This window comes from Aquila chrysaetos, chromosome 3 (assembly GCF_900496995.4).
Source record: "Aquila chrysaetos chrysaetos chromosome 3, bAquChr1.4, whole genome shotgun sequence".
Lineage (NCBI taxonomy): Eukaryota > Metazoa > Chordata > Aves > Accipitriformes > Accipitridae > Aquila > Aquila chrysaetos.
Genome location: NC_044006.1, coordinates 67,101,212 through 67,127,488, shown reverse-complemented (window position 1 = coordinate 67,127,488; position 26,277 = coordinate 67,101,212). Strand labels below are relative to the sequence as shown.

Sequence of the window (26,277 nt, the reverse complement as noted above, 5' to 3'; positions counted from 1 at the left end):
ACGCTATTTTTGTCAGTGCTAGTACAGCTGCAATTAAGACATGACTGCACAGAAGGAGGTAGAAAGGGAAAAGAAGACAAAAGAGAGCAGCAGGCATACTTGTAGCTGGGAAGCACATGAAAAGAAAATGTACTATTTTCAGCCCTCACTCTGAGGCACATGTTCTTCTGGCCTTTTTGCAGACCTCTTCTGAGGCAGCCAGATAATCTGCGGGAAGAGAGAAAATAATTAGGCAAAGGCCTCTTTTGGCTTTCACAATCTGCTACAATGAATAAGAATTTTAGGTGAAGGTTTCTTCTAAGTGTTAATCAGCAAAGGAATTAATCACATTTCAATTATGTGTTGTAAGCTTCAAAGCGAACAGCCTACTTGCAGAATGTAGTGGTTAGCTTTGATTCACTGTTTCTGTCATGCTACTGCCTGCGGACGCAGTAGAAAAAGTCCAGATTCGGTATCTTCCAGCCATTCTACATTAAAAAATAAGGAATTCCCAGTGGACTTTCAGGAAAGTTTCCTCTCCCTTGCCAGTCCACGGTGGTCCCCTCGGACAACAGTTAGGATGCAACACAACTCAGCTTTGCAAGTATCAGCATTAAATTAGCAGCTGGGAGACGCGGGGCTGAGAGCTAACCGTGGAGGGGGGGGTGGTGGTAGCAGCGCAGCCGCCCGCCCCCGTCCTTCGCAGCCTGACGGGGCCCGCAGCCGTACCGGCGGTTTTGTTCGTGCGGTGGGTCCCCGTTCATCACCGCACCTCGGGGCAAATGCAGCACCAGCAAGGCTGTCGGCACGGCCCGGTAAGCTCGCGTACCGATCTACCAGGGCTGACGGTATCCACCCCCAGCGAGCCGCCGGGCGGGAGCCGCCGGAGGCTCCGGCCGCCGGGCGGGAAGGCTCGGCTGGCGGCGAGGAGCTGCCGCCCGCCGCCCGCTGCCCGGCCCGTCGCCATAGCGGCGAGCGGGGGCCGCTTCCGCCCGCCGCCGGATGTCGCCGCGAGGCTCCTCACCGGAGAGGCGCGTCGCTGCCGGAGCGCGGCGCCGGGCTCGTCGCTGCCCCTCCCGCCCTCCTCCTCCTCCTCCTCCTCCTCCTCCTCCTCCTTCTTCTCCTCCTCCTCCTTCCCCCCGCCGTCTGCGGTCCTGCCCCTTCCCGCCCGCCGCCCGGCCGTGGCTGACAGGTGAGTGCGGGGGGCCGCAGCGCGGCGCGCCCCCCCCCCCGCTCCCCTCCCTCAGCGGGGCGCAGACCCTCCGCCATCTTCCCGCCCGGCGAGACGTCCGCCGCCGCCGCCGCTGGCAGCGGCTCCCCCGAGGGGCTGCGGGCGCGGCCCGGTGCGGGGGGAGCCGCGGGGGAAGGAAGGGCAGGGCCGGGCCGGGGCGGGGGTCGCAGCCCGTCGGCGCGGGCAGCGGGTGGTACCTGCGCGGTGCCGCCGCCTCGCCAGGCCCGTGGCGTCAAGCGGGGCTCCTGCCGCGGCACCCCCTCCCAGCCCGTCCTGTTCCGGCTGATTTCCGCGTGAAATGACTTGCACATTCTTTCTTACAAACCTAAATAACCGTAAATAAGCCCTTCTTCCTCTTCTCCTGTGTGTTGGGTTTCGTTTGGTTTTTTTTTTTAAGATTTTTTTTTTTTTTTTTAACACTTCCATCCCGAGGCTGTAGGGCTGGTTGCAGGTCTGCAGATAGTGAAACCGAGGGTGCCTGCTGAGTAGGGTCTGCTCACTAACTTTGTGTGCTACTGCGTATCCTAAGGACAAGCCAAGTGTAGTACCTCAGTAGCTTACGGACTGAGTTGAGATCCTCTGACATACGTACAAATGGGGCAAAAATGAAACGCCCGAATTCCCTGAAGTGGGGCACAACGGCATGAGGAAGAAAGGTGCTGTTTGTGGTGGGATGGGGTAGGTAGATCTGGCCTTTGGCAGCAGGAGGATGACTTGGAACCATCTGAGATGGGTAAAAGTTATGTCTGTAAAGAGCCATTTACAGTATTTTTCTCTTTTCCTGAGCTAAAACCGGTGAAAACAAATTTGAGGGAAGAGTTAATATGCTTAATGTATTCGGCGGTTGGTTGACTAGATGTTAGGTCCCAGTTGTAGAAGGAAATAAAATAAAAAGTTTGTGCTTATGCAAAGATGAGGAAAACTTTTTCAAGTTAAGTCTTGAACCATTGTTCAAGGACATCTTGGTGTTTGTGAGAAAAGAGAAACTTCTACGTGTGGTTTTATCCCTCTTGTTACATCTTCCAGCTTGTCAAAGGTTGTTTTGTTATAGTGTTTTAAAGTATGCTTTCTATAACAGTAATTCATGGAAGATTTATGTAAAGAACTGGTGGAACAGCTCTTTAGAAGTGATTCAGTGTCATTGAGTACACCTTGAAATTATACAAACGTCTATTGTTCAGGCACCCATTTTGCAACATTGCAGCAGTATCATTCTCCTTAAGCAAATTTCTGAAACTGTTTTCCAAGGAGGCCTGCTGCTGGCGTTTCTTATGTGATATTTTTGAAAGTAAGCTGGTAACCTCAAGACTCCTCCAAGTATGTTTTCTAATGAGTAGTTTACATTAGATAAGATCTTGTGTGTCCATGTGTCAGCCCTAATGTGTCTTGTGATAATAACTTTAAATGTAGCTTTGTGTGTTGTGGACTTAGGCAATTATTTTAGGAAAAGATGACTGCACCCAACATTAGAATTTAAGGCAGAGGCCACTGTAATGTGTTGTGGGTTGTTTTTTTTTTTTTTTAATGCCAGTTGTTTATGTGTACATTTGTCCCTAAACTAGCTTTAACATATTAAATCTAAAGGTAACTCTTTCCTAAGATGAAACTGTCTCTCTAATGTAGACATGCCCTTTCGCCATCTTTCTTTTAAATTTAGGACTTGTTTAAAGGATGCAGTCTCTTGTATGGACTGAAATGCTTGAGAGTGTTGCTACAGTCATGGGAGAAATATTGTTAGTGTGGTGATACTGTCTTAAAAGAAGAGCTCACTTCTACAATATCCAGAAATTACAAGCCAGAACTAGTATGTGTCAAGTAAGGAAAAGTTAAGTGGTATTGCATTTTATAAGTTTGAGAAGAGATTGGGATCGTTTCATGTCATGGAATTTTTAAGTCTTGGAGCTAAGTAGTAGCTTGTCTTGTGAGGTGAAGGCCAGGGCGAGGGGCTTGTTCTGGAGGCCACCACTTCAGACCTCTGTGGGGAGAGTTTGTTAGTACTCTATGCACGACCACTGAGGAATGAACAGGAATCGGGATGGTCTCCTTGCAAGCCAGACTGATTTGTTATTTTCTCATCCCTGAGTAATACTTACTGACTATTTTGAGACTGTCTTAGTGTTTCAAGATGGTAGGACTGGGTACTTGCAGTGCTGTTACATGTACTGTTGGAAGATTTGGTAGTTCTCTGTGGTAGGCCATATGAGGAAATGCTTCAAGAATGTGCTGTATAAAGGTTATTTGTTGGTGCTTCAGAAAAGCTTGCTAAACGTATTATAGTTAGTGTCAAAGTTACTTGCTTTTGTTGATGTCTTAAGCAGTAGAAGATTGTAATTTATTAGCAAGTAATATATTCCCAAATGAAGAGCAGTGATATTAGAGGTCACTCTGCTTGCATAAAAGCATAATAGCAATATATCTAGTACATCGGTAATAAGTACCTAAATATTGTTTGTTTAGAGACTAGCACAATAAGATTCTGGCCTCTGTATGTGGTGCAGTGCTTCCTTAAACAAATACCTGGTTAAACAGCCTTTGCTCTTGAACTTCCTTAGGATTCCTCACCCTCAGGTCTTGTATTTGCATACCTGTGCATGCATGTAGACTACTTCTAGGCTATTAGGGATTTGCTAATAGAGGAATTGGGGCTAAAATATCTGTGAAACAGCTAAGGAGGTAAAGTAGCTTTCAAACATATTTTAGGATTTAACCAGCAGTATGTAATTTAGCAGGAGCTGATGCTGTCTGTTGAACTCTTCAATAAAGTTTGCTAATCAATACCTATTAATAAAACAAGGTATGTTATATACTCGTTGGTGACTAACTAGTGTTAAATGTAAGATTGTATCGTACCCTGTATCATTTAAACTAGTTGAAACAGTGAGCACAGTCAGTGAGCATAGGTGGCACAGATCCTAAAGGAAAGTTGTATGCTTTCAGGACACCAGCAATTTCACTTAACAGGTCTTGGTCTGATGATTATTAGTGGACCCAGGCAGGTTTCTTCTATATTTTAAATAAAAAAAAATAAAAATCATCCAAGCTTGATTATTATTGTTGTTTAATATTAGTTAAAATAAGTCTGTATGGTTGAGAGTATCATTTCTTGCTTTAGTAGACTGTTTGACAGGCTAGGCCTGCACTGCATTTTGGTGTGATTGCAGCATTTGCTGACGTAGTTGAATTAGCAAGATCAAAGCTTGCTAGCAGCAAAACTGGGCTGGCTTACGCTTGGATGTTGGTGTTAGAAGCTTGCTCAGAGTAGGTACTTACTAATGTGTTAAAGCTTTTATCGTTGATTTCCAGCTGTATAACATACTTAAAATTCATTAATGCAGCTTCTTTACTATGGTTTCTGTTGAAGGGAGAAATGGGGTGGATGCTTTCCCCTTTTACATTTCGAGGAACATCCAGTTTTGTTTGAAAGTATGCTGCACTAAATTTAGAAAAAAAAATTAATGTTGTAATGCTCGAGTGGATTTCATAAGGTTTAAGCACACTTATCAGTGGTTCTAGCATCATCTGTGATGATCTGGGATGGTTTTGTTTCCTAAATATTTATCTTCAGCAAAACAACTAGTCTTACAAAGAAGTCTGTTTAGCCTGATCTTTCTCAGGTGTGCTGTATTCTTGGAGCTTGCGTTGAGTTAATGGCACTTGAATGTACAGCATCCTTGAAACAAATTGTTCACTGAAGACCTCAAAATGGAAGTTTTACTCCTTTAAATGTGATTTCTTTGCATATTAATAAAGATTGTAGTGGCGTATGTTGATCCCTAAATTCCCTTACCTCATGAGTAATTCTGTCAGACTGTTACATGTAGTTAAGAACTTAATAACTGTAATCATTCTCCTCTCTTTCCCCTTTCCCTCCCTGCTTTGTGGGAAACAAAAAAAGGTTCATTGGCATATTTGTGTTTTAAGGTTTTAATGTTGCACAGAACAATAATTACTACTGTAAAAAGCCTTTGTTTCTTATGTAGTATACGCTGAAATTTTGTTCTAAACCATGTTTGAAAATGAGAGACCTGAGACTGTCTAGGAGATTTAAAAGCACACACAAATACAGTAAAATTGTTTCTGTGGTGGTTTTTTTGTTTTGGTTTGGTTTTTTGTTTTCACCCAATCCTTTAAATAGTAAGTATTACTATTGCTAAATGCTAAACAAAATGGAGCAGGGATATCTTGGGTAAGAGATGTTGCTGAAACTTCCTGATGCTTTCCCTTTACAGACTTGTCTGTTGTCTTGAATGAACAAAAAAGGAAATGCAATACTGTAGCCATTCTGTCTGTGCTCTGACACTTCTTAAAACATTTTCTCCCTGGCTTCAGCAGCATGCATACCCCAGGAATTCCTTCCTTGCAGCAGTCTGCTTGTTCCATGTTCAGGAGTAGAAGAAGTAGGCAAGTAGAATTAGTTGATTGCTGCAGTGAGTTTTTAAGTCTAGTAAGACCAGTGTGTGCACTTCTGTTTGGTGCCATTTCTCTGTTGTGGCTGAATAAAACAGTAATTGGTTACACATCTGCTCTTTACTGTTACTCTGATGAAATATTTCCTGTGACTGAATACATGGTAACATATGTTACAGAAAGGTAGGTGGCAGAACTTTAATTTAACACACTGTAAAATATGCTGTGAGTTTAATTAAACAGCATAACTGAAATACTTCAGTATCTTTGCATTCAGAAAGTAGTAGTCACCTGTGGTCTAGATGTTTTCTAGGACATCTTTTTCTTCCCTACCTCTGCTGATTGACTTTGTCAGAAATTCATTTGGTACTGTTCTCTTGAGGCTTTGACAGATCATTGTGTGAAGAACACTATGCAAATGCAGCATTTTCAAAACAATTGAGCTGAATAGCTTAATATGTCTCATAAGCTCACTTTTTAATAATGCAGTACTTGTGAACTGCCACCCTTAATGAGTATAGTTTTGTAATACAACACTCTTCCCCCTTTTCTGTTTTGTTTTTTTGTTTGTTTTTTTTTTTTCTTCTTTTTTTCTTGGAAAGTACTTTTGTTCAGCTTTTTTTTACTCTTGATTGCTAATTTTTAGCCTTTGTGAATTCAGCTTCATTTGGTTCAGGAAACAAGATGCCCCTACTTCTTAGTGATTTTTCATCCTACTTGTAGTATTACTAAGTAGAAGGAAAGTGAATTTAGTGAATTTATCTCTTCAGAACCCATTTGTAACACTCAAAAGTTATGATTAACTTTTATGATTAACAATATATATAGTGGGTCATTTTGAAGCCTTTTTTTCTTACTTTGTTTGACTGGGATTTGGTTCATAGCCGTGACTTGTGTTGCTGTTTTCCCTCACCCCCCTTTCCTGTTGTCTGGTGTGTTCTAACTACAAAAGTTTCAAAAATGTGAAAGACTTTGACTGGTTTGTATACTACTGACTGTTTCACTAATCAATATTTAATATGGTTTTCATAGGATATGTAACATGACACTGATATTCTGGACAGGTAATTTTCATTGTTTGAAAACCTTACATAATAAGGGGAATCAGGTAACTGCTAGAAATGAGCACCTTATTTGTTTATTTTTTTTAGCATCCTATTGCCAAGGTTCTGTTTTTTGAAATCTACTCTTGAAAAACCTATAGCTTCTTACTGTTGCAATTATCATGAAAATAGTTCTGAAATTGTCAAAATGAAGTTAATATTTAAAGGGACACTGTCACTTTTTAAAACTGGATTTACATCCTGGTTCTAAAAACTCTTTAATTGTTGCTCCCTTATGGAAAGGTTATAAGGCTATTTGGTGGAACTCAGGACAATATTAAAGGCAGTGAAGCTAGTCCCCTTTGGCTTCTCCTTCCTATCCTCTGTATGCACATGCCTGCTTGTTGCCTCTTTGGTTGCAGCTTTGCTATGGCTGTGTGCACCCTCTTGCAGAGCCTGGGGAAGAGTGTGCATGCTTGCTTTCTCCAGAACAGTGCATGAGTGATGTGGTCATGCTGGTGCATGAGGAGAGTGCAGTTACTGTCAATGACACTGGCTGCAGGTGAAGTGCTGCTAGCAAATAGATTCAATAACGGAGGTGTTTCTTACCTAACCTCTTCTGTTTGCTTATGAGCTGTGAAAGTAGAAACTTTTGTGTAGTTAAGGTGAGAATTTCACTACGTAAAAATGTACTGTGATGCATTTGACTGTGTCCCTTTAAATTCTACATGCTAGAATGTATAGCTGCCAAATCTGTATGTACTGATAATGAGTGGTGCAGTTGATTTGCTTGAGGGAAGGGATACCATCCAGAGGGGCCTTGACAGGCTTGAGGATTGGGCCCATGTGAACCTCATGAAGTTCAACAAGGCCAAGTGCAAGGTCCTGCATGTGGGTTGGGGCAAGCCCCAATACCAATACAGATGGGAGGACGAATGGATTGAGAGCAGCCCTGCCGAGAAGGACTTGGGGATACTGGGGCATGAAAAATCGGACACAAGGCAACGATGTGCACTTGCAGCCCAGAAAGCCAATTGTATCCAGTCATAGCCAGTGGTACAAGAAAGACATGGACCTGTTGGAGAGGGTCCAGAGGAGGGCCATGAAAGTGATCAGAGGGCTGGAACACCTCTCCTATGAAGAAAGACTGAGAGAGGTGGGATTGTTTAGCTTGGAAAAGAGCCTGGTCTCTCTGGGGAGACCTTACTGTGGCCTTTCAATACTTGAAGGGGGCTTATAAGACAGACGGGGACAGACTTTTTAGCAGGGCCTGTTGCAATAGGACAAGGGGTAATGGTTTTAAACTAAAAGAGGGTAGATTCAGACTAGTTGTAAGGAAGAAATTTTTTACAGTGAGGGTGCTGAAACACTGGAACAGGTTGCCCAGAGAGGCTGTAGATGCCCCATCCCTGGAAACACTCAAGTTCTGGTTGGAGGGGGGGTCTGAGCAACCTGATCTAGTTGAAGATGTCCCTGCTCATTGCAGGAGGGTTGGACTAGATGACCTTTAAAGGTCCCTTCCAACCCAAACCATTCTATGATTTTATGAAGCAATCCAGAAAAGGGTATTTCTTGGTGAAGCCCTCTAAAATGAAGTAGTTTGGCAGCAGAGGGCAAATGGAAGTTAACATAGTTAAAACGATGCCTGGTAAGGCATAAACCATATTAACATCTCAGTATAACTACAGCTCAGGAGTGATATCTGTCAGGAATTAGAAATATTTTTTTTTTTTCACAGAGCTTAAGTGAAACAGTGTTACCTGATTTATGTTATTGTATGTAACTGTGTATGTATAGATTTAGAACTGTTTAACACATCTATGTGTGTGCACACAGAGTTTGGTGCTTCGGGTGTTAAAAAGTAATCCTGAACAGTGCAGAAACCAGTAAACTGAAAGCTGTTGAATGGTTCCCAAGGGAGATAGGAAGGAGGGTGGAAGAGAGGAGAATATACACGTGTTTGGGATCTGATCATATTTTGAAAAGAAACAGAAATGTGATGAGCAGTGAAAACCTGTTCCTGATTCTTGACCATATGTCCAAGAACAGCAAGATACTTAGTGAAGCCCAGAAAATTGGCAATAACTTGTTTATCGGATGGGCTTTTTAAAATTTCAGTCCTGTCTTTCTATGGTAGAGTCATCTAGCCACAGTGAAAAAAGAAATCTCATCAAATAAGAAACTACCCAATGGTAGTTCTTTCTCTTCTTTCTTCTTTAATTTGTGAATATAGCCAATTAGTTACTACTGATTAATCACACATAAAGAGCTCTGATGGGATTAGGTGCAGGGGAAGACTGTGCAGAGTCCAGAGGAAATTAGCAAGATCATTTCAGTGCAGTACAAGATACCGTGCAACCTGAATTTTATTTTAGATTCACCATGGAATTGGTGTTAGGTTACTGGAACTCGGGTGTTCCAAAACCTAATTAAAATACCAGTTTTTTTTAGTGAGAAAATTTGAGGATGGATGGGCTTCAAAACCTTAACTAAATCTAGTCTCATTTTGATATAAATTTATGTATCTATATATATTTTCATTTTGTGATATGAAAACCAAAGCAAATTTAAAGCTGTTTTTATTCATGGTGCATACTGTGTTTTTAGTAAGGTATGCTTTTCCTTGGCTTTACGATATGTTAAAAAGCTGAAAATACCATGTCAAAACCACTGAGCTGGTTAATGCCTTTTCTTGTTAATAGCAATGGTGCTCATTCCTAGCTTGAGATCTAGTGTGTTGGCGGATCTTAAATTGGAAGTGGCCCTGGGTTTGGTTTAAATTTTCTCTGATCAACTTGTTTAAAAGGAAGCTCAGTTGCCTTGTTAGCTTTGCCAACTCTGCTCTCCTATTTCTCTGCAGACTATTGCAGCTATTTTAAGTTGTAATTGTTGTTTCAGAAATCATTTATGCTGGAGAATGAATTTTTTATTTGTTCTCAAATGTTAATGATTGAAAAATTTTTGAGTAATCAATCCTAAAACATTTGAAATGTTTAACAACTGGTACCCCATGAAACTAAAAATAATTTCTGTTTCATATCAGGTTTAAATTGGAAAAAAAATCCAGTAATTAAATGTTTGTAAAAAAAAATAAGATTTTGACAGTAAAGAACGTATTCTCCATGTTTATGCAAGAAATCAAACAATTTGATTTTTCTTAAACAGGGGAAAGCAGTAGATCATGCATGGTAATATTAATTGGTGATACTGTCAGGTGTTTTCAGGGATATTAAAATGCATATTTGGCTTTAACAAGCTGACAAAAATTAACAACAACAGCCTGGTAAGTCAGGTGCACATTCACTGTTCTCATAAGTTCATGGGCACTTTTACTATCAAGAAAGTGAAATGGTGAGCTGTCAAAAATGGTGGAAAATAGTTTTCAGAACTTCTGTCATTAAAATTAATTTCTGCTTATGTGTAAACAAGCACATCTATTAAATTTTGTATACTAACACTTAATGTTGCATAATACATTTTTAACCTGACAGTGTCCCTAGATTATCATGTCTGTTTGCTTTCATTTTCCAGCTGGGTTTTAATTTTGCATGCATTTCAGTGAAATATAGTATGCATAATAGTTGTTTCCTGGAAGCATTTTGGGGCTTTCTCTGCTAGTGTTCTCCAAAATGAGCAAGGTAGTGGAATTTATTTTCCTTTTGTAGAGGTTTATTAGCTAATGAATAAGTAATGCAGAAGTGATTCCACTTTATTTACCTATATACATATGTGTTTTTGAACTTAATGTTGTTTGAAGAATAGCTGTAAGTAATAGGGATCCCTTCTTTTTAATGACAACCCAAGCAGCTCCAAAGTTTAGTAGCACTAAATATTTCTGTTTTGACAAAAAAATGTAAGCTCTGGTTGGTTTGGCAAAGCAATTTGTAATGTGTAATGCTTGTCCTTAGTTTATCATAGGAGCCTCTGTGAAGCTGTTTTTTTGAAGTAATGCCAATAGAAAGTGGAAGTTGTGCATCTGCTCGCCAAGCAAAGCAGAAACGTAAATCGCACAGTCTTTCAATCCGAAGAACCAACAGTTCCGAGCAAGAACGGGCAGGACTGCAGAGAGACATGTTGGAAGGGCAGGTAAGATAATACACTGGGTATTGGGTATGGGTAACTTCTGTAACTTTTTTTATGAGGAGTGTTTTCTATGTGAAGAAATTACATCAACTTAAGTAATGAAATATGTTCAGTAAAGCTGCAGGAACAGCAGACTTTATTGGTTGTAAGTGCTGACTGTCTTTGGAGACTGTTGATGTGGATGTTGACAGTGTTTCAGGTTGTATTCAGACCTGTGGAGCTTTTTATCGGCTTTTGTGTATTCTTACATGAATGATAAAACCATGAAGAAATAAAAAGAAACATCCTATTTATATCGCTGCACTTCTGCTCTCCACCCCACCCCCCCCCCCCCCCAAGCTGAAGATTGCTTCTTGATTTTCTAAGTTTGAATTTGGAATAGTACTGTTTTTAAATTTGTTATGTAATTTTTTTTTTTTTTAATTTGGCTCAAATGAAGGTGTGATCTTCTGTGTATTAAACTTAAGGGAAAGAACAACAACCACAAACTTCTGTAGTTTTCTTAATCATGTCATTCTGTGTAGTGGACGCAATCTGGAGCCACTTCGAGTGTTTCACCTAACAATATTGCGATTAACTGTAGGTAAGGCCCCTACAGTAAATGGTTGAAGTAGTGCTGCCAAAGATAAGCAAATATCAGTTTGGAAACTATTTATTGTCAAATTGGCTATGCAATGTTAATGCGGGCCTGGCAAAGATGATGCAAAACTTGATTTTTATCAGAGAGGTGGTTTGAAATGCTAACAGTGTTTGGCTACGAGAAACCTCACTTTCTGGACTCTGCAGATACTCTGAAGGGAAAACCTTGTGTTTTCTCACTGTTGTGAGATTTTTAATTTTTTTTTTTTTAATTGAATCTATTATTCAGTAAATTACAGCATTAGTTTTCTGGGAACTAATAGAGCCCAGGTTGTTGCTTCTAGTCATCTAGAAGTTGGAGAATGTAAGTACTTGGATAGAAAACTGTTTGTGCATTTGGACTATTACAGCCTTACTTCAGGAAAGGAGTGAAGGGCAGCTGCGAGGTCAAGGCATGCTGTCACTTCTGTGTAGTAAACCAAAATTTTAAGCTGTTTTAATATTTCTTATTGAACTCTAAGTGTATTATGCTGTAATATGTAAATGTTTTAAATGTTTTATGTATCATCTTAATTAATTTTGTTGACCTTTAACCTTGAACAGCCAGTGGCAGATTCTAATGAGCAGAGAGTATTAATGCCCCTTCACAGTGGAGCTGTAAACCGCATGAGATCTAGATAAGTACTTTTTCAGATAAACAGATAACATTATTACATGGTATTTTAATAAGCTAATTTAAATAATGCTGACTTTAAAGAGAGTAAAGGAAGCGGGTGCATTTTACTATGCTGGTTACTTTAGGACAGGTTTAGATTTGTGTATGCTTTCAGGCTCTGAGAAGTGGATTGAAAACCTTTCCTACATCTCCTTTTCTGTTTTGAAAGTTGTAGGATAACTTAGTTTCTTTCATAACCTTGCTGTATGGGATTATTGGGTAATTGAATTGGAAATAATTCTTTGAACTTCAATGTTTCTTTTAATAGTGTTTCATTTGTATAGTATTCTTGTTTAATCAATTTTGTTTCAAGTTGGTTTTAATTGGGATCTGTTTCACCTTCTGGCTGACTGTGAATGAATGAACAAAAGTACTGTCTCAAGGGAGAGGCAGGTGAAGATACAGAAAGGAATATTCTAGAGGCTCATAGGGAGCATAGTATCACTTCTTTCAGCACAGTGCTTGTTTCAGCACAGTGCCACAGCTTAAAGTAGCTGTAAAACTGAAGCATGCATGAAGCAGATGTGCTCTATGTCACGGCTATTAGTGGTTTCTCTTGCTCTACTCTTTAAAATTGATGTTCAGAAATAACTTATAAAATCGGGATCATGATAAGCTTTTCTAATTGTTTCTGAAGACAATCATCTTGGCTGTATGAACCAAAATGTGAGTGAGATTAAATTCTCGTTGTTTAGATGCTAACTTGGTGGAAGGTGCATGCTGCCCTCTGATGGCTAGTATGCGCATGCTTCCTCCTAATTCAGTCAGTTTGTAGGAGTGGAACCAACTTCTTTCGGTTTGGGTTTGATGGAACACTTAAGAATAAAACAAGCTGTAATCATCCTTAAACTTGCATTGAATAGTGAAGTTCACTCGAATTTGGGCGATGTCCTGTGCTAACATTTGTACTCCCATTCTAGTAATGCTTCTTATGTACTTCTAGACCTGAAATAGTGGTTTGTGCTGTGACAGAAGCTGACTCAATTGTCTTTTTTTGCTCATAGCTGATGATTTCAAGATTTTGAAATTACATGCTTTTGCTTTGTTTAAAAAAAAATAGATGTAGCTGATGGGCATATTGCCTGTTTATTTGATAGATGAACACTGATATATTGGTAATATGGTATACATGATACCGTATTAATTTCACTTTGAAATTTGGTAACTTGTTTCCTTACATAGATATTTTGCAGTTTTTGAATACAGCTGCATTATTTACAGGTTTGTCAGGTTAGATATACTGCAAAGGAGTAGTTGAGCTGTTTCATTGTTAGGGTAAAGCTCAGTTAAGTGGAAACGTCTTTTTAAAAAAGTTTATAGCTGGCTACCTAGATAAATAATAAGTGCAGTAAGCCAACTTACATATTGTCCACCAGCAACTGAAGAATAGAACAGGTTTAATAGAATTTATTTACATAGTGAGCAAGGACAGTTCATCCTTTGATCCATACTTGTAGTAGATTAATTGATTATAGTTATTAGACTAATGACAGTATTTTCTCCTTTCTAATTTGCCATTTTTTTAGTAGCATGCTGTGCTTTACATTTTAAGATATTTGTTAGTACTACGTTCTCAATGTACTGCAGTCAGTTGTCTTCTGCTTTCCTTACTGCTCAACAGTGTTTGATAACAGAATCGTTGTAGTGAGAACTTTGACTCCTGACAGAAATCGGTACTTACTTGTTTTGGATATGCTATTCATTTGTTCAGGGAAAATATGGTGCTGATCTCTGTTTTGTAGGCAGATGAATAAAAATTAAATAACTTGCCAACAGAAACTTGTGGTCAAGCTGTGTATTGAGCTCAGATCATATAAATCCTGTGTTAGTAGTTTTATTACATACTTGTTTTTGTGCCTTGGAATTGCTGTGTTGATTATGCCCAAGAGAAAAATCAGCCCTGCTCTGTGAATTTGCTTCAAAATACTTTCTGTGAAGAGGAGATGCTTGAATAATATCTGGGGAGGGAGGGATTAGAAATTGCAGTTTCCTTCACACTTAGTTATGGTTAGTGATAAAAGAAGGTAAATGTTAAAAATATGTTTAAAAGGTTAGTTTGTCTCAAGCTTTGGTAATAAGGTGCTTTGTGATGACAACTTCTGAATTACTTTGTTAACCAAAGATATTCTTTCTTTTTGAACTGGGAGTACCTTGACATTATATTGTAAATTTTTCCACCTTTTTTTTTTAAAATGAGTTGTACATGTGTCTTGGTTTTATAATTTTTCTCTAGTGAAAGCAAAAAAACCCCACAGGTGATTTGAATTCTCCCCCTTGAAAGAGAAAGAGTATGTAAAATGAAAAATTTTATGATTCACAGAGCTTTTTGTTTTGTGTTCTACACTAGTAGTAGTTTTAATTTCCCCCATTGCTGGGAGATGGAGAGAACTGTTAAAATCAGTTTAAGATTGAAGGGTAACTACATAAGATGTATGTAAAGAAAAATATAAACTCCGATATTTTGCCTCCTAGGATTCTAAACTACCATCTTCTGTCCGGAATACACTTCTTGAACTTTTTGGACAAATAGAGCGGGAGTTTGAAAACCTGTATATTGAAAATTTGGAACGTGAGTATCTATTTTTTTCCAGCAACTTAACGAATTGTTTAGATTTAGGATATAGTAATGCTATTTGAGATGCTTACCTGGGATACTGTAGTGTAATTAGTATAGTTTTTCTGTGAGAAGTTTAAGAATTGTTTTGAACTTGTAGCCAAAGATGGAGTTTGTACCTTTTCAGAAAAATCACTTTCTTGGCTCTTTGACGCAACTAGTGAGAACTGATGTTTGTCATCCTCCTTGACTCTTAGGCAAAGAAAGTGAAGTGGCTGTCTCCTTGTCAATTGTAGGCTCTGGTATATACCATGTTAATCTGGCAGTAACTCCATTCAGCCATTGAGGTTTGTGGCTTTGTTGTATACTTACAGGCTTAATTTTAATAACGTAATATTAGTAAATAAAATTGGAAGTGTCTTACTTGAAAACGTGTGAAGTGTGGTGGTTTTGGATCATAGTACCTTGCATAACCAGCACCTGCAACTGTTCATGAATTTTGAAGTCGAGCACTCAGATAGAAATTCCAAGTGTTATCTGCAAAAAATGTTATTTGTTTAATGACAGTGCAGTCATATGGTGATGTAAGAGGTTCCAAAGTGAGTAACACAGGCAGTCGTACAGTAAAGCCTCTGCTCAATTTTTCTTGCTGGATTTTGGAAGCTGTGTTGCGTGGCTTGGCTTGTGAATTGTGGAATCTGTCTGACTTGGCTCCAAGTCAAATTTTTTCCACACCTAATCTGTTCCCACAGTTAAACCAAACACTCATGTTAAAAAAATATTATTGTGTGCTTTTTGAAAATGTGCTGGGTTTTTATTCTCCTAAACTCTGAGATTGTGTTGGTTAAAAGCTATCATCAACACTACACATTTTTAGTGACAATTTGCAAAGCTGAGTTCTCAGCCTCCTGCTGAGAAGTTGGCTGGTAGCAAGAAAAGTAGGGTTTCCCTCCCCAACCTTCAAAAATGTTTGTCACAAAACAAATGGTGGATTTGTACCCTCCAGAGTATGATTATTTTCCTTCTGTTCCATTTCTGTTTCTTCTTCATCTTCTTCATCTCACAGTTCTAGTTTGCTCCTGGCCTTTGTCATCTCTTTCCAACCCCCTGACAATTTCTAAATTTTTCTCTTCTGATGCTCAGTCTGTTATTTTTTTGTTCTTGGTCTAATTCCTATGCTAGCGTTGCAGTTACTGTATGTAGAGAATCTCAGGTTTTTCCTCTCTGGCTTTCCATATACTCCCTTTCCCTTATTACAACTTATTTCTAGTTTCTTCCTTTTCTTACCCCTTCCAGGCTTCAGTCTTATCCTTTCAGGCAATTCTTATATCTGCCTGGCTTGTTTGTTTTAGTTATCTGTTACTACAAGCCTGTCTCTTTGTTTGCTTCTCTTTTGTGTTGTCTGTTTTATAAAAGTTTAGATTTATGTGACTTGGAAGACAGGGAAGCGAATCTTGCTTTGCTCATTTCAAGCACTTGGATGTGGTATGGAAGTGTAAACTGACTTTTCTAGTGCTTAGAACTGAGACTTCAGTGAATTTCTTAGAAATGGCAAGAATCATACTCCTGATGTGTCACGTTCTCCCACATTTCAAAGCCTGGGAGTGAATTACTTTTTTAAAGAAGTCCTAAGAATTTGTGGAAAGACAGGCCTAGACTTATTCTCAAGAACAGTGAAAAACTGCTTGGTTAAAGCCTCTTAATAAGATTTCACCTGAGAACACTTAAAGAGTATCAGCCCAGATTTGGAGAAAAAACTTGTAAGCCACTGAAAATGTTCTTTATAAAATGAAGTTGAGCAACTTTAAACCAGCCCAGCCACTGGAAATCATTTGCAAGTACCTGATTTGTTTTAGCTATGCCATCACTCTGTCTTGTGTTGAAATGGCACTGGTGAGAGTTATAAATAATTGACAGAAAAGCATATTCTTGTTACAAATACATGCCTTTGTCTGATGTGCAATGAAAATATTTTGATCATATTTAGTGTTTCTAAAACAGTTGAATGTAAAATGTATATGTCATTTTACATTTTTTAATGTATTTCAAAGTATAAAAAAATATAGATTTGCTGCACTAACTTTCTTACTGAAACAGTAGACGGGCATTCAGGGGAGAATACTGTTTCGTGATTAAAAAAATCTTTGTCAAGAAATGACATACTAATTCTGTGGCTAAAATATTTCTGATGTTGCAAGTTTTTCTGTCTTCTGTTGGATTTAATTCAATACAGGTGTGCCATGTATTACACAGAAGCTGTTTTGTTAATCCTTAGCCACATTTATTAGTGAAAGTAACAGTAATTAGAAGCCACCAATTCCTTGGAATCTGGGTCAAGGTTGATCTCTGGAAAATTCAGCATGAGTCTTGGTTTATGTCTTGGTGACACCTGCTTTTATAAAATCATAGTTGATCTCTTTTCCTGTCCTTAGCATAAAATAGATTACTTACTAACCATAACAATTCTTAAATAGTATGTTAATGAAACACAATTTTTTATATTAATGTGATTTTTTGGTTTTGTTAGTACGTAGAGAGATTGATACACTGAATGAGCGTTTAGCAGCTGAAGGACAGACGATTGATGGAGCTGAACTGAGCAAAGGACAACTGAAAACAAAAGGTGAGAGAATCACAAAGAATCCTAAACTAGTATTTTTGAATTCACTTTTTTTGTACTTTGCTGGCCAAAACTTAGAATCTTGTTGAAGGGAATTAATACTAGTTACTTATACAAATAAGCTAATGCTGTATTTGAAATATCTTCCTTTGAATTTATTTGTCTCAACAGCCAGTCATAGTACCAGTCAGCTTTCTCAGAAATTAAAGACAACTTACAAGGCATCTACTAGCAAGGTATGAGACAAATTAAACCTCTACTCATTAATGTGTACTCATGAGACTAACATGGCTGTCTTTAAGTTGTAAATTGTGGTTTCTTTAAGCTGAGTAGTGCTATTCTTTAAGTAAATCTGCCTCATGAGGGACAGTATGTTTATCTTGGATTCATTAATTACCCATTACTTTAACCACACTATATGACATTTTTATAATTGCTCACCTTTTTTAAACAATGAATGTTGGAGGGGAGAGAGTGTGTGCATACGTGTGTGTGTGGGACTACTCTTTCGTAAAGAGAACTAAAACCTCAATTTCATGAAGGAAATAGAGAACTTAAGTAGTGAATTTCTGAATAAAGATTTGGGTATTGCAGTTGAAATGGGGATTTAAATAGGCATCTATATGTGTACTATTATAGGTTGGGTTTTTTTTTTAAAATTGTTTTTATTTTTTAGCTGTGAGACTAGAATGGTTTGTTTCCTTTATGTTGGAAGCCTTGCAAACTAGTAGCTAGTGATCTTTTTTCGCTTGGTCTCTTAGCACAGTTACCCCTTCTGATATTTTTCATTTTGCACATCTGCATCTGTCTGGTATTTTTGTTTTCCTCTTTCTCTCCCCTTTTTAAATTTTCATAGAGTTTACCTGCTGCTCTTTTTGCCCTGTCTCAGGGTAATTTCATGATACATTATTAAGGGTAAATGAAATGTGAGGAAACCACAGTGGAATCTGGTATGTGAACCAACTATATAAGAAGCTCTGTGGTGACCTGTATTGCAGGCTAATGTCTGGTTATGGAATGACTGTAGTTGTCTTGGAAATACCATGTGTTAAGTAGTCTGAAAAGTTGAGAGTAAAAGTAAGAATAGTGTGGTGAAATAGATCTAAGTTACTGTGGTTTATTTGGTCTCCTTTTTATTGTTTTTCAAACTTTCTTTTTTATTCTTGCCAATCTGATGCATAGAGGTGCCTCTTCCTTTTTCTTAAAAGTTAATGTCTTTCAAATTCTTTAATGAGGCCACTTAAATAGGGACAACATTATTAATAGGGACAATATAGTATTAGTACACCTACTATGTAGTTATGAATTAGTACTTTCTCTGGTGTAGTGGTTTTTCGTTTTGTGGTGTGGTGTTTGGGTTTTTTTTGAGGGTGGGTTTTTTTTGTTTGTTTGGGTTTTTGTTGTTATTGGTGTTTTGTGTTACTTTTTTTTTTAAGGCTGGTGTTAAATGCTTGTCTTCTTTTACTTGCTGGCAATGTAGCGCTCATATTCTTTCCCGGGCAAGGCAGGCGGACCTCGCAACTTCAGCGTGGGAAGCTGGGAAGTATGGGGTGGAGACTCCTGGGTAACTGCTTTGCTTCCCGGTGTTCTGATATGCATGCACAGCAAAGTAGTAATGAGTAGTGGAACATGGAGAATTTAATACCTTGTTATAGACATTGTACATATCTATTATATCAGTCAATAACTAACAGATGTTTGAATGTGCTGATATATTTCTTTCCACAACTTTGAGTCAGAATTTACTGCAGGGTAGAGAGGAAAGCTGAGGGAAATGGTCAAGTTGAGAGCATCTCTGTCCAGTGTGTTCTCTGAAACCTTTCTGCACTTCATGGGAGGGGCTTTATTTTGACCACTTCATCCTTCCTACACAGAAGAGTCAAAGCTGTAACCTTTTGTCTCTTGACCCCCAAACAGATTATAGCCAAAAGTCAGGAAAAACTGTAACTAAGTTTCTAGCAAACTATGATCTTTCTATCTGTATCCTGACTAGATGCAGTTAGACTTCCCTAATATCTTATCTGGGAAAATGACATTTGAAGAGTTTTAAGAGTTCAACAGCTTTGAAATTCCTGCATCTACATTTTTTTATGAGCATTGAATGAACAATGCTGTTCACCAAAAATGGGTTGTGTTCCAAACTCAGGGGGCGAGCGGATTGCAACTTTTCTCTTCAGCTCATCCTTTATACTGTTACTGTATGCCTAATTTAAAGCTTGTCAGAAGTCTTTTTTCTTTTTTTTTTTAAATTTTTAAAAAAATTTTTTCTTTTCTTCCCTGTGGGAAATTAGAACAGACTTAAGTTTTACAAACCAATTGTTTTGTGTAATTGATTACATTTTTCTGATTGCCAACCTATAGAGTTTAGGTTTGTTCTGAAAAGAGCTTCCAATATTTGCTTGTTCTAATGAGAAAGCTGATCCTTGACTGCTTTAATGCTGGTAAAACATGCTAAGACTAAAGCAATCTGTTCATTTTCTTGGGGAAAATGCTGAGGTAAACATGCTTAATTTGAGTCCTTCATAGAAAATTCCCATACCTGGATACTTTTTATCCCTTAGCTGAGTTAGGAGTCTGAATATTAAGTTGGCAAAACTCATATCAGAAAAGGATGCTTTTAGCAGCAGGGGTTATCTACCAGTGCCCAAATCCTGAAGAGAGAGAGTAGTTTTAGTGCTTGGTAGTCTAAAAATAATTTTTTGTATATGTTAATGGACAAGATCCTGTAATTTAACTGCAGTTGTTTGTAGATGCAGGAATCACTATGTGAAATTCATGTTTTGATGTTAACAAGATGGTATTGCTGATGTTAACAATTCCAGGCTATGACAGTTGTTAAGACATCAGGAAAACATTAACAGTTTATGCAGAGTCCTAAAATAAACTGAAATGATATAACTCGCTCCTTCATAAACTAACTTCCGGAATCTCTGATTCTTTTGGCTCAGGAAAAGGACTCTTAAAGGAAAGTATTTCTTCACCCAGCAGTTGAAGGGAATAAAACTTTTTGGAAGATGTAGTTTTTGACTTCACTGCTTAATGTTGCTCCACAGGAAATTCTGTTTGTCACTCACAGTGTAATACTGCTGGCCTGGTCCTGAGATGACCCAGTTTTCATTCTTATTTTTAATGTGCCCTGTCTACCGAAGGGACGTTTTTACAGGGTGTTTCAATTTGTTTGCCATACAATTGTTTCAACTTGTATTCTGTTTTCAATTGTTTACATGGTAAACAATTGTTTTCATGGTGTTTCAATTTGTGATTTTCTGATTGTTTACATGGCAAACAATTGTTTCCTTATTAACAAATCTCTGTATAGAAGGAAGTACATGAAACTATGTGGATTTAAGAAAGAGGACAGACAAAGGTGAAACACACTCAAGATATGATTGCCCACTTATTTGTGTTGCAAAGTTGCATGTTATTTAAGTATTTCCTTTCCTTTCTTGGAAAACTGTTTATATATGATTAAGGAACCAGGAAGTAATCCAGACACTATATAGTTTATCCAGTTACTGGTATGTGAAGTGAGGACAGCAAAAAAGAAAGGAAGAAGAAAAAAGAAAAGTGTAGAAAAAGTGTGTTTTAAATAAATGTCTATATCTGGATATTTAGTGTTAGATAGTGTTCTTGAAGTCTCATCTTCTGTGTGTCTGTTCAAGACTGGTAATACTCCAAAAGAAGTTCTATAGTCTTGACATTAAATGATCAATGAAACCACTGTCCAGCAGTTTTGGAAAATCTGTGCTTTTGGATGAGTAGGAGATAGTTTCTCCTAGAAAACTTTTGCATGAGGATTTGACTCAGCATTAGAAAGACAGAATGGAAGCATAGCTCGAGTGTGGGGTTGAGAGTTGAAAAACTTCAAGTTTGGAATTTGAGCTGAGCGCTATATTAGTCCTTAACTGTTTACTTAATTCTGCTGTTCCACTTCTCATACATGACTCCATTTAGTTTAAGGATTACATTCAATGTGAAAGTTGCATCTGTAGGATTGTATTCAAAGCCTATGAAACTCTGCAGTATGGTTGAACTAATAATCTTCACCATTAACCCATTTTCTTTTCAATGCATCCTTAAAGATTGTTCCTTCTTCTGCTGCGAAACTGAAATGCGTATTAGCTGTTAATTTGGATTTCAAATAGGGCATTATCATTTAATCATTGGAAAGTTGACATGCTCAGGATTTGGAATGCTCTTGCAGATATGCTGTAACTTTTAAAAACCTTTTTGAAAGTAATTTGCTTTAATGACATACTTAAAACCTTCTTTTTTGATACCAAAAACTAATGGGATTTTAACTTTAGTTTATTGCATCTGAAATGTAGACTTAATTAATTTTCTAACTTTTACTAAGCTGTAGATAAATCTTAATGTGATTTGTGTTGAAGCATTTAAAGGTTTTGACTTAACCGGTCAGATAGATACCTGCTCATAATTGCATGTAGAGAAAAACACTGATAAATGGAAGTCGTCTTTTTGTTTCAGTTTTAACAAAGGTTTTCAGATAGTCTTTTTCAAGGAACAGTTATAAGCTTCAAGATTTGGAGGGTGGGGTAAATATAGGGTATTTTTAATAGTGGTTTTGCTTTTTGAAGTCATCTTTGTCCATTCTTGATTTCTGTTGTCTCTGGAAGTGTTCCAGCAAGACAAACTTTTTTTTTTTTTTTTTTTTTTTTTAAATATTGCACTCTCCTTTATCTGAAAATGTAGAATTTCTGCAATTCGGTTCCTTTCTGTAGATACTGAGTATTTTCAGCCTTCCTGTACTATAGTGCTTTGTTTTACCATTTTTGCAAGACTTTTTCTTCCTTTCATTTGGTATTACTAATGCACATACTAATTTGGATTTAATGAGTCTTCTCTGTTTTCCCCTAGTAGTATTGACTTTGAGGGAATGTGCTTATCAAATGTTTAGATGAGTTTGACATACTTCAGAAAAAAAAAAATCTTTATTACACAAATAAACTGGCATATGCTCTCAGGTTAATGTTTGATTTGATTAGCTTTGTGCAGTTTTGAAGAAAAACAGCAGTGAGTGTTTTAAATGGGAATGTTTCTGGATTTTACTAGAATTACATAGTAAGTACATTTTTTTAAAGACATTACGCTGGATAGCATGGACTGTCTTTAAATTATTGGATGTACTTGTTTGGAAATAGGCAAGGAAAGTTTTGAGGAGTTTTGTTTGTTTGGTTTTTTTTGGGTGGGTTTTTTTTGTTGTTTTTTTTTTTTTAAATTACAATCCTTTACCCAAACTGAATGGGAAGTGCACGCTGCATTACTCATTACTCCAATGAGGTTGTGTTATTGTAGTACAGAATGGTTTATCTCGCGTTCTGTAAAAAGGGGGCTGTTATTAAAAAAGAAAAAAAAAAAAAGAAATTAAGAGGTATGTTTGCATCCAAACTCACTTTCCTGCCATCAAATGTCAAATTTTTGACAATAGTGAACTCTCAGAACACTGAAGAATCATTATGAAAAAAGTTAGTATCTATTTGTATCTGTGAAGGTAATTACTTAATCTTGAGTCAATGTGGAAAAAAATATGTTGGTCTCTCTGCTATTTCAGATTGTATCCAGTTTTAAAACTACAACATCAAGGGCAATCTGTCAACTGGTAAAGGAATATGTTGGCCACAGGGATGGTATTTGGGATGTCAGTGTCGCGAAAACTCAACCAGTGGTGTTGGGAACTGCATCTGCTGGTAAAGTTTTGTGTTGCTTGAATCTTTAGAAAATTCTGGTTTAGTCCCTAAGGTATAGCAAAGGTAGATCAAAACCATACTTGAATACTTAGCTCCACAGTGAAAGAGCCGATTTAGAGAAGTTCAGTAGCTGAAAAATTCTTAAATTGGAGTTTTCTTGACATGCATTTAACCTTTAGAAGGTTCAGGCATCCTTGTTGATCCTTCTAAAGTATGTGCCAGTTAACTTCCATGCAGGTCATGCTCTCCTTAGAGTCAGCTCTAGTCTGTTGGATGGCGTAAATGGGTGGGTTGGGGAGCTGGTTGCTTGGAGAGGTCCCTCGCACAGAATGTTATATGGCTGTATACAGAGATCCCCACAGACTTTCTATCATAGTATTGTTCAGCCTTTGTTTTATAGAAGCCGTAGACTTAGTCATAGTTTGCATATTCTTGTATTCTTACAGTGATCTGGCTTTTGCCTAAGGATGTAGGGACAGCTAAAAATCCTAATTTTCAGTTCTTATTACTAGATTCCTTCCTTCCCACTTGAGAGGGAACAGCTACTAATAAATAAGTCACTAAATCTATTATGGTCCAAAAATCAATCTAGAGGCTTGTGTGGTTTTGGAAAATTATTAGGGAAATAAACCATAACCAGTTAGAATTGGTCAGTTTGAAGTGACAGTCTTTTGAAGCTGGAACAGAATCTGAAGACGCTGGACATAAATGTAATGGACTAGAAACCTCTGCTTCATGAACTGAACTGTTATCATTTTTACGTGCCCACTGAGGGACACATTTTGTCTTTGTGTGGAACGTCTTGTCTTTGTCCTGATTTAACTTGGAAACAGCTATTCTCCAATTCAGCATTAAGGTTCTCCCCACTTAACAAATACTTTTATTTATTTTGGGGTGTGTGGCAGGATAAAGGAGTGGCATTTGGAGTGATTTCATTTTTAAATAAGTTTTCGTAGTGCTCTGCAGTGACCTGTATGCATTTGGGACTTCTATGCAGGAAGTAAATAGTCTGTGCATAGAACTCTTGTTTGTAGTGACTGCCTGACTTTTTCACCACTGAATGCTTTCTGTGTTCTTTCTGAATCTCATGATACACAGTTGGAGCATTATACATAAGTATATAACCAAGTTAGGAAAAATATCAAAAGTAGAATTTGCCTTTCAATACTTACTGCAAATTAATCTGATTGGGACAGCACCTTTACTTTTTTTGGGAGATGTGTATTAAGTTACAATGATAGGAAGGTTTTATGTTTTATATGTAAGGTGGTAGTCAAGAAGATTTGGTCTGTTCTACATTTGAAATCTATTTTGTATGGTATGATCTACATTCGAAGATAACTTGTTTGTTGAATCAGTTAAAAGTGAAAACCATACATTTGTAACAATATTTACAGCTACTTTTTAATCTTTGTAGATCACACTGCTTTGCTGTGGAGCATAGAAACAGGGAAGTGCCTCGTCAAGTATGTAGGGCATGTTGGATCAGGTAAGATAAGGGCATGTTGTGAAAACTGGAAACAGTGTGGGAGGGGCAAATGTGTTTTGGACAACTACAAAAATATTTATTGTGGTTTCACTTGCAGGTTTGCCAACACCATTAACAAGTCAATTGTGAAGTTCCACTAATCTTCATACATAGAATGCTTTGTAATATGATTCTTTCTTGGAGAGGTGTATTAAGACAGTTCTGTAAATGCCAAATGAATTAACAAGTCCATGTAAAGAAATTTACAGGCACAGTTATGACACTCAGAAGTTAAATGTCAGAACTCATTGAGGTCTCATGCATATGCAGAGCAAGAGAAGCTTATAGAATTGGAAATTAACTGTTTTGCAAGATCTGTATTATATTTGGTATACAAAATACAGGTGCTGGGTGAACATCTATTTGCACTTCTTTGTTTAATACATGATCCCATATATAATTTGTTATATATATATATATATGTTATATAGTATTAAAATCTTGTTTTGAAGACAGTTAATTCAATACAGGCATTTGTCTTCCTCTATATCAGTATGAATATTTCAGAAACAGTGTTTTTAAACCCCTTCTTGGGTAGAGAGGTGCAGTGCAGTGAGTGTTTTTGATGTTAATCTTAAGTTTTGGTGTCCAATTTGACAAGCACGTGATTAACCCCCTTTTATCTCATAATGGCTTACGATGCAGCGTTTTATAGACCAAAGGTGGAGAGGTTTTCCATAGCTTGAACTTCTTTTTGAGTGTTGAGCAATTTGAGTGATCATACCTTGGAGTGTAGAGTCATGCACCCAGAAAATGAGGAACATGGTTACTGACCTGGTATGTTTGGTTAAGTAACTAAGCTAGCACATCACAGGAACTTTGTGGCAAAGAAACAAATAGAATTAAGTTCTCCAGAGAGTGGTCAGCTGCTTCCACCATAAGTTCTACTTTTTTTTCCTGCTATATGATTTCTGTCTCCTACAGCACAAAGATAGTGATAAATAGATGCATAGAAACAACAGGTAACACTTTAATTTGTTCGGATATCTCAGGTTGCTTGCTTTGTGGATAGGGTACCGTTAGCCTCCATAAAATCATATTTAAAAACTCCAATCACTTGCATTTTCATGCCAATAGTTTTTTTTTTTTTTTTTTAAATTGCTATTTGGATAACCATGAAAATAATAAAAGCTCTAACCCGTATTTAAACAGTTGTGTGTAAACTAAGTAAAAAAAAAAAAAATTATAGACACTATAATTTATAAAAGTTATAGAAATTTATATAAATTATATTAAAAATCATGTGGTTTTCATTTGGTAAAACTTTTCTTCACTTGTTTATGTTTGACAGTTGATTTGAAATGGAGCAAAGTTGTTGGTGCAGCAGTTGGTGCACCATTGAGATAGTTCAGTGTGAACAATTTAAGGAGTATTTTTTTAGACTCGTTACACCACGCTCTCCTGACAACATAAGCATCTATTTTACTTGTATTATGGATGGAAATGATTTCTTGAAGAACTGTTGAAGAGAAGCTTATGGATTTTGCCGATGAAAGTGCTTAGTAATGAAAAGTAATTGAATCTTATGCACTGAAATAAAAAAATGAAGAGCTTTGTAGGCTGATAGGATTATCGCAGGACCATTTTAAAACAATTATGTTTTGATTACGTACAGTTGCAGGACTGAAATCTGATTTGTATTATTTGCATTAGGTTTTTACGCATTTGTTCTTGCAATCTTAAGTAATAATCAGAAAGTTGATCGTCATATAGAGTAAGTTTTCATTATGTTAGAAATAGTTATGAATACTTAAATTCTCTTTATGGAAGTCCAGAACACTATCTCCTGTCATCTTACACATGAGTATCTGAATGTGTTTTTTTTATCCT

General features: G+C 37.5%; 1 protein-coding gene across 2 annotated transcripts in view; it reads left to right on the top strand.

Annotated features, from left to right (window-relative positions):
• The first annotated feature begins 1,020 nt into the window (after positions 1-1,020).
• WDR37 (WD repeat domain 37) overlaps positions 1,021-26,277 on the top strand; it is a 49,738-nt gene continuing 24,481 nt past the window's right edge. The window contains exons 1-8 of one of the 2 annotated variants that reach the window (XM_030009173.2): positions 1,021-1,171; positions 6,650-6,681; positions 10,569-10,746; positions 14,510-14,606; positions 17,119-17,214; positions 17,383-17,447; positions 22,784-22,919; positions 24,337-24,408. In XM_030009173.2, the coding sequence (XP_029865033.1) occupies positions 10,609-10,746; positions 14,510-14,606; positions 17,119-17,214; positions 17,383-17,447; positions 22,784-22,919; positions 24,337-24,408 (604 nt within the window). In that variant the 5' untranslated portion in view covers positions 1,021-1,171; positions 6,650-6,681; positions 10,569-10,608. The remainder of the gene's footprint in view (positions 1,172-6,649; positions 6,682-10,568; positions 10,747-14,509; positions 14,607-17,118; positions 17,215-17,382; positions 17,448-22,783; positions 22,920-24,336; positions 24,409-26,277) is intronic. The other variant, XM_030009174.1, reaches the window with a different exon arrangement.